This window comes from Elgaria multicarinata, chromosome 6, assembly GCF_023053635.1.
Source record: "Elgaria multicarinata webbii isolate HBS135686 ecotype San Diego chromosome 6, rElgMul1.1.pri, whole genome shotgun sequence".
Taxonomy (NCBI): Eukaryota; Metazoa; Chordata; class Lepidosauria; order Squamata; family Anguidae; genus Elgaria; species Elgaria multicarinata.
The window spans coordinates 42,179,999-42,188,328 of record NC_086176.1 but is presented as its reverse complement, the minus strand read 5'-3'; the positions used below and the strand labels follow the sequence as shown (position 1 = coordinate 42,188,328).

Below are 8,330 nucleotides of genomic sequence, written 5' to 3'. Positions count from 1 at the left end.
ATTCAAGAAGGTTGTTCCACAGAACAACTGAATAACCACTGCAGTGCTTTTTTTTAAGGTGTTTGCATTTCACAAGAAAATTGAACAGCATCTAGTACTCTGTATTATTTGCATAAAACTGGAGAGGCCCCAAATTGTTTTAATTTCTATGCAGGCCTTGAAATTCAGTACTAAGTTGTTGAAGATACTGGGGGAGAGGTTAGGCATGGAAAGGGTGGAATCAGAAAGAGAAAGAGCCATTTCTTTGGTTTTAGTTCTTCACGCTAATTAGAGTGATCAAAAGTTGCACCGCCAGAACTCAAACTCGTGATCGTCATGAGAGCTTGCTAGTCCTAAGGAGGAAATTTTTAAAAAATAAAAAGAGTTGGGGAAAAATATGATTATGCTTTTTGCACTCAGCCAGAGCCTGGGTCGGTACAAAGGTATGTCTCATATATTTCTTTCTCTCGATTTTCCACAGTGTATTAAGTTTCAGCTTTACCAGAGTTTTCTTATTTCTGAAAAATGTATTTGATGAAGAAATCAATTTCTTAAATTGTGTTGCCTTTCAAACAGGAGGTTTGGGGTTTTTTTCCTCAATGGGAAGTGTTGGTCTGTTCTTTTAGTTCACAGCAGAATTTACTGTTCAGCTGCTTAGCTGAAAGCAAAGGCTGTAATCCTACACACTGTTAGGCTGTTTAAATCCCATTGCATTTAATTGGATTTGAAATGCGTAACTGTGGTAAGATTGCAGCCAAAGTGTTTTATCTGTGTGTGTTTTCTGAGGGTGAACCCATATAAATTAGATTAAACCATTCATCTTGTTTGATCTGGAAAATTAATTTTCCTTGGGTATTTATACAAATAACAATGAGGTTAGGAAAAACATTAACATTTACAGGGCAGCAGAAACTCAGATCATTTATTTTTTAACGGATGTTGGTTTACCCAGTTTGCAGAGCTACATTCATTACATATCTCAACAAAATCTGTTAAACAGAAAGAAGAAGAAAAAGGTCACATCATGTTCCACTGTTTCCTTTTTCTACATTAGGGATGGACAATGTCTACATGTTCTGAGTTTTTGGGTGCTACTAAAAACATTCCTTTTCCAACAGGCGTTTCCAGGAGGATAATCTTGTCCTCAGTATATTGCTTAGAAATGTCTTTAATATAATCAATTCGTTAATATTGTTAAATAAATAAATTAAATAAATAAAATTTTGGAACCACTTGATTTTCAGCCAGTGATCCTGATCCTGGATTTTTTAAAATGTGTATTTTAGATTTCTGAATAAACAGATTCCCCCACATACGAGTGTTCAGATTCCATTAAAAAAAATAGCGCCATCTCAGGCCTTAGCTAGACCTAAGGTTTATCCTTGGATTGTCCCGGGGTGGTCCCTGCCTGCTCCCGGGATATCCTGTGTGTCATTTACATGAACAGGGATGACCCCGGGATGATCCCGGGATAAACCTTAGATCTAGCTAAGGCCTCACTGTAAGAGCACCATAGTCATGGAGGGTGCTTCCAAATGAGGCTCTTTATTGTGCAATGGCCCCGGCTCAAACATGGAACTGTAGGGGGTGCTGCCATCTCCCATTTGTAACTCTCCTGTGTTTTTCTACCACTTCTCCCATCTTTTTTTTCTATCACAAAAAAATCTGTGAAGGAGAGAAAGAGGGTATTACTGCACAATGCCTTTCATTGCTAAGAGTTGTCTGGCTTGGAGCGCCTGTATTGCTTCCCCACCCCCAGGATTAGCCAAGGCATTAAATACAAAATCTAAATTTATTTATTTTATTCGTTACATATTTATACAGCCCAGAGAGAGAAGGGACTATTAAAATCTGGCATCTCTCTACCTTTTATGACTTTTCCTTTTCTTTAGGAATGAAAATCTGGGCTTTCTTTCTTTTTAGCCACACCTTTAAAAACAAATCTGATAACTTGAAAGTAGAGTTTCCTAGCCAGATCTGCAAGCCATTAGCTGTCTCTTTGATATATGAAGTTGTATTGGAATATTTTTCTGGCCAGAACTAGCCCTGAATGGTCTCACTGGCAAAAGAACTCCCGGGTCTCCTGGTCTTTTTAAAAACAAACACAAAACTGGAAATAGCAGGGATTGTACCTGTGACTGTCTGCATCCAAAGCATGTGATATAGTGTCATATAATAATTAATAATAATATACTGAATTTCAAATATTAATAGCTCTTCTTCTCAAGCCAGAAAATAAGGGGCCAAAGTAATAATGTATATGGAAATGAGCCAATTTCTGTCACCTACTTCACTCACTGGACTTTAAAATATCTGAGGTTGAAAAGCAAAACTATTATAATAAACAAATGGCTCATTCTGTCACTGTGATTTCCCCTTCAGTGTTTGATACAAACATTTAGCTTTAAGGGATTAATGTTGAATAGTTGCCCCATCGTTATTTTGAAGGATTAGTCTTTATTTCAATTCCTCACAATAAATTTATTTGCTTTGTTTATTATAAACTTTTCAGTTCATCCCTCAAATCATTTGAGACAGTTTACAAAGACAACTTTGAAATATAGACCATTTCTACACTAGTGATTTATTGCATGCTTGCGATTGGCCACTCAAGGAAGTTTGGGGTCATTTACATGACATTATCAACTTCCAGGACTTCTGCACTTTCCCCTTTATCTCACTTTCGAAAAGATCAGAGACAAGGCATGTTAATCAGCACTGCCATCTAGTGCCAGTATAATGAAACATATAGAATTTACCAAGAGAGGAAGTCTGATTCAAAGCACATGCCCACCCATGTAAAGGAGCTGATCTATCCCCCAAAGAATCTGGAAGCAGAAACCCCAGTAAATTGCTGGATAAAAAGCCTGGCGTACTGAAGCCCTTAATAAAATCCAGAAAATGAAAGTAATATTTTCAACTCTACAATAACCCTGTTCCTACAGTTGTGATGTAACAATACTATTAAACCAATGACTGGTCTGCTCAGTTTGCACCACCAAAGACTTCAGCCCACTTGTCATCTGCAGTTGTGGGACCTTGATAGTGAGTTGTTCTCTTCATTAACAAATGTTTTTGCTGTGGAAAAGTGAGGTTGTGTTTCTGCCTTGTATATAAAGAATGTTATGGGAAAGTGTTGTACAGAACAGGCATCACTTTGTTCATCTTGCAGGTGTGACCTGAACCTATCAAGATGCCAAGGGGACAGCATTACCTAGATGGCGACTTTGGTCAAGGGAAGAGATACGCCTCTCTTTCTGCAGAACAGTAAGCAGAGCATCAAATTTAAGGACAAACTATTCCAGTTCAATTTCAAATGTGCATTTTTAGTTGCAGAAGAGACAGCAATAGTGATTTTATCCATCTTAGTCCACACTAACTCCTCAGTAGCTTATGCAGGAGACCTGGGGAATTGCAGGGTCAGTGTGTGAATGACACATTCTCAGTGGGGTGGTGTAGAGTGGAAGAAACATACAAAACACCACTTGCCAGAATGACAGCATGCTATGCTCCCCTTTGGGTATTTTTCAAACTGCCTATTCAGAGTTCAGGAAACTCTATGACCTAGTTCTCACATAACACTAACCCATGATTTGTTGCTTGACCCAGGGTTTGTATGGCAAAAGATAAAACAACCCATGGGTGTTTTTTTTCAATCCTTGCGTTGTTTCCTTCTTCATTCAGCCACTCCCTCCCTGTATCCCAAATGCCTTTGTGGTGTTGACTGGCATGTACTGTATAGCAGCTGTGGGTTTTTTTGGTTTTTGTTTTGCTTTTTTATCATTCTTGCCTACTGCTTCTGTAACCCGCCAAAACAACCCATGAACAACCCACAGTTCTGGTTTTACACATAACAACAACCCAGAGTTCACAACCTAACAACAAACCATAGGTTTTCTTTCTGGATTGTTTGTGGTTAACAATCAAGGGTTTGTTTGTGTGGCTGGATTTGAAGAACACAACAACCCAGAATTCAACAACGCTTAACATGGGTTAACATTATGTATAAACCCAGTCTGTAAGTTGGTTGGGAGGACATATTGCAAATTCACTTTAATTTATAACTTCCCTTGGTGCCACTGAGGTCAACTGGACGTACAATTACATAAAACTGGCTCTTCCCACCTGCACCCCTGCATGTTTGGGCAATATTATTATTATTATTATTATTATTATTATTATTATTATTATTATTATTTATTTATTTATATAGCACCATCAGTGTACATGGTGCTGTACAGAGTAAAACAGTAAATAGCAGGACCCTGCCGCATAGGCTTACAAGGCAAGGAGGGCAAGCTGGTATCCTTTGGTTTCCTGATGTTGCCCAAACATACAGGGGTGCAGATAGGGAGAGCCAGTTTTATGTAATTTTACTTTTATGTCCATCAAAATCCCATCAAACTTGGGATATTAAACAAACACAAATAGTATTATTTTCACAGGCATTGCATATAGCAGCCTACCCTAATGTGGTTCTTGCCAAATGTTTTGGATGACAACTCCCAGAATACCTGAACATCAGCCATGCTGGATGGGGCTGATAGGAGTTGAAGTCAAAAACATTTGGGGGGCACCAGGTTGGGGAAGGCTAGATTATGGCATTGTGGACATCACTTTCAAATATAAGCACAACCCCATGGGTAATTTTATCCTGATGAAGAGATGGGATAAATACATTACTGGTACTGACACTGAAATCCTTTTGGTGTCAGGTAAAAATCTTTTTATTTACCATGATGTTTTAGTTTCAATCTCTTAATATTTTGATGTCTCCGAATCACTTTACGATGCCATTGTTTTATAGATTTACGGTGTCTTCTATTTTGTGTGACTAATTTTGGTCATGCTCTTCTATACTGCCCTGGTATCTGCAAGAATGAAGGATGGATTACCCCAGCTCATGAGCTTTTTTAGCGTTGTGGGTGGTTTGTTAACCATACCAACAACCCATCTTTGCCAGGTTTGCACAACATGACAAGCCATGGTCAGGGTTTGAATATGCAAAAGTCAGCCAGCACACCAGCATGCACTACAAACCACTGAGACTTAAATAAGTCAGAGGTGGCTGCTGGGATTGTGCGAACTGAGTCAGTGACCGGGTTCGCACATCAAGCTAACCCATGATGGTTGGCAAGCCATGCAGGATGGGGTGTTTTGCGATCAGGCAAGCAACTCACACAGATGGGTGAACAACCCACAGTGAGTCCCTCTTCCAGGCTCTGATTGCTACTAGGGTTGAGTCCCTTTTTAAAATTATTGTTTTCCCAGTCCCATTTTTATGGAAAAACGGGACCCAGAAACATTTCCCACACTTCCCTGAAACCAGGAAATGTGTGCAAATGGAGGCAGCAGTGGAAAACTGAGGGATACTGGCTTGCCCCCCTTTGCATCTCTGCATGTTGCCCAAACATGCAGCAGTGCAGCCAGTATCCAGCCCTGCAACCGCTGCATTTGCTTTGCTGCACGAACTGCCCAGAGAGCTTCAGCTATGGGGCAGTATATAAATGCAATAAATAAAAGTGACAACTGTCAAAAGCAAGGCAGAATCAGTGGCACTACAATTTTACATTTTATCATTTTCATTCTTGCGCAAGATTGGAATGAAGAAATGAAAAAATATGTGGAATGAGGGCTTGTTCCCCAAAACTGGGGGACAATCCATTTTTTTTAATGGATTGGAGGAGAGGGGGAGTGGATGACCCAGTGTGGGACCCCACTAAGGTGCTGGTCCACCCTGGCATGAAGGGAGCTCTCACAGCTAAGTGGATGTTTAAAACCCTTATCCTTTCTCCCACCCCCTGGGTTGTCAGGGTGCCATTTCTTTTCATATGTTCCATGATCTTATGAACAGATTCATTTTTTTCTCTTTCAAAGGGCTGCAGGTATTGGAATTCTTGTTGTGGTTCTTGCAGCTTTACTGATCATTGGCTGTTGGTATTACAAAAGGCGCAGTGGTTATACAAGCCTTCTGGTAAGGATAAATTGACTTCCTACTGCACTATTAGGGATAACATCTATTACCCACAAGATTTGGATGGTGCTTAAGTTCTAGGAAAAGATACTGAGGCTCCAGCCTGCCTGGAATCCACCCTCTGTGCTCCAGAAATCCTTCCCCTTAAATCCTGATGGCGAGGACGCTCTTCATTTAATCTGTGGTGAGGCAAATACACTCAGATGTACTTTTGTACGTGCTTACTCCAGATGTTCTAGGATTAAACTTGGATAGAGGAAACAAGTGCTTGGACTGAGCACGGGCATAAATTAAGCCCTGGATTGAGCAAAGTTAGACAATATACACAATACTAAAAAACAACAACAACCAAGAAATGTTTTGCATGAATGTAGTGGATAAGTGTCATCAAAATGGCTTATTTATAATCTGTCTCACTTCGATTATGGAACCCAAGGTGATATATATATATATATGGGGTTCCCAAATGCCATGTATTCAGGCACTCACTAGTCCCAAATCTGCTTAGCCTCAAGAGTTGGCTTGTAGTACCACATCAGAGTAAGGAGAACCCCACTTTTCACACACGACATAAAGAACACATTATGGGACTATGTATGGGTATTAATGCAGGAACAGAAACTGAATAGAACAACAGAATGAACATTCCAGCATGTGTAGTTTTTATATTGGCATTGTAAACAGATGTAAGCACAGATGCAAACCTCATGTACAATGCCCAGAGTCTCAGCTCTCATTCCTATTTTTTTAAACACATGTTCCCATTTTCCCTCACATTCTTCTATCCTTTTTCACTGTCCTGCAGAGTAAGCATTTCAGAGTAGCCACCATTCAGACCTCCGAAGGCAAAAGTGCCTTACTGGACTCCAAACTGCCCATGCAGGAGTACAACAGCAACTGTAACCTTGTGGTAAGACAACTGCTTCAATTTACATCTTGTAAACTTTTCCAATTAGCCAGAGAGTACAGTTTGGAGAGCCAGTGTGGTGTAGTGGCCCACACAATGGGACTTTCCCTTGCAGCCCCAGCCCCACCCCACCCCCTTCTGGAGCGGACTTGGGGGGAGATGGGTAGCTACAGGAGGGACTGGGAATCTGTTTCACCAGCAGTTTCCATATATTGTAATTTGTCTCCATGAGCAAATTTGTCTCCCTGACAAATTGAATTAAAGTTGTAGCAGCACGAACAATTAGTCCATTACATTTGTAGAACTTATTTGTCAGTAAACATGCTTAGAGATCAGCTTATTCTTAACTAAGCAAACACATCTAACATAAAGCATAATTTTTAAACTTAAGGACTTAAAATATTTATTTCTTATTTTTAACATAAGAATTGATTATGATAATTATCCTTTAATGACCATTTTACATTTTAGCATAGGAAATTATGCTTTTTAAAATCCCTGTGCACATGATTAACTTTTTCCTTACCTAACTTCTGTTACCACAGATACCTGATGCTCCACCAGCCTACGACAAAATCTCTACTAGCCCAATGCCCCCACCTTACGCACCATGAAGCAGAATATATATATATGAAATAGAGTGTTTGCTTAATTACATGTAGTATCTTTAATTTCTAGCAGTACCTGAGGAAAAAATGCATGCTATTATGAATGGTTCCAGAGGCCATTGTTGTTTAAGAAAATTCAATGGTTCCCTATTGCACAAGATGTCGAAGATGTTGATGTCACAGCTTCATTCCAGTTGTCTGGAGTCATTCAGTATAAGATATATAACCGGGGGTGGGGGGAATATTCCAGATCTATCAAGCATAATAAACATTAAAGAGCAACAATCAGTCTTCTTGAAATCTATGAGATTTTTTTTAAAAAAAAATTACAATTTTTGACGTTTTACTAAAGTACAATGTAATTTTCTCTTTGTTCAAGATCTGTCTATGCCCATCAGATAGTGCACATAGAAATGCGCCTCATTAGCCTCTTGTGCTTCAGTTTCTCAGCTCTGGCTGTTGGCAATCCAAGCACTCACACATTTCTCTGCTGAGTCCAGAACCTGGTCTCCACAAGCCAAACATCATGTGAAGGCAGTATGGCCCAATGCCATATCAGATCTTGCTCAATCTGAACGAAGTGTGTGGACATTTATTTCAAGCATACTGGGGGTGAGCCAGGGAGGGGTCCTGCAACCATCCTCCCTCTTGCGTGTTGACCCCAAACCATCACTTCCTGATTGCTCCCCCCTCCTACTCTGGGCTCTGTTGAGTGAAAGAACAGCTGAGGGAAAGTAGTTGCAGGGAGAAAAGCCAGGGTGGGGGGAGATTAAGTAATTTATTAATATCCTGCTCTTCTGCAATTGTAATGTGGCTTACAACAAAACAACATGGTTGTACAAAATATGATTAAAACAACTGA

General features: G+C 39.8%; 1 protein-coding gene across 1 annotated transcript; it reads left to right on the top strand.

Annotated features, from left to right (window-relative positions):
• Positions 1-383: 383 nt before the first annotated feature.
• On the top strand, positions 384-7,685 carry MLANA (melan-A). Its single transcript, XM_063128548.1, has 5 exons — positions 384-422; positions 3,152-3,246; positions 5,857-5,953; positions 6,759-6,863; positions 7,406-7,685. The coding sequence occupies exons 2-5, from the start codon at positions 3,173-3,175 to the stop codon at positions 7,472-7,474; spliced, it is 345 nt and encodes a 114-aa protein (XP_062984618.1). The 5' UTR covers positions 384-422; positions 3,152-3,172; the 3' UTR covers positions 7,475-7,685.
• The last annotated feature ends 645 nt before the right edge of the window (positions 7,686-8,330 follow it).

Coding starts and splice junctions, on each gene's coding strand:
- MLANA (XM_063128548.1), top strand. CDS start 3,173: ATGCCAAGGGGACAGCATTACCTAGATGGCGACTTTGGTCAAGGGAAG. Junction 3,247..5,856: donor GCCTCTCTTTCTGCAGAACA/GTAAGCAGAGCA, acceptor TCTCTTTCAAAG/GGCTGCAGGTATTGGAATTC. Junction 5,954..6,758: donor GTGGTTATACAAGCCTTCTG/GTAAGGATAAAT, acceptor ACTGTCCTGCAG/AGTAAGCATTTCAGAGTAGC.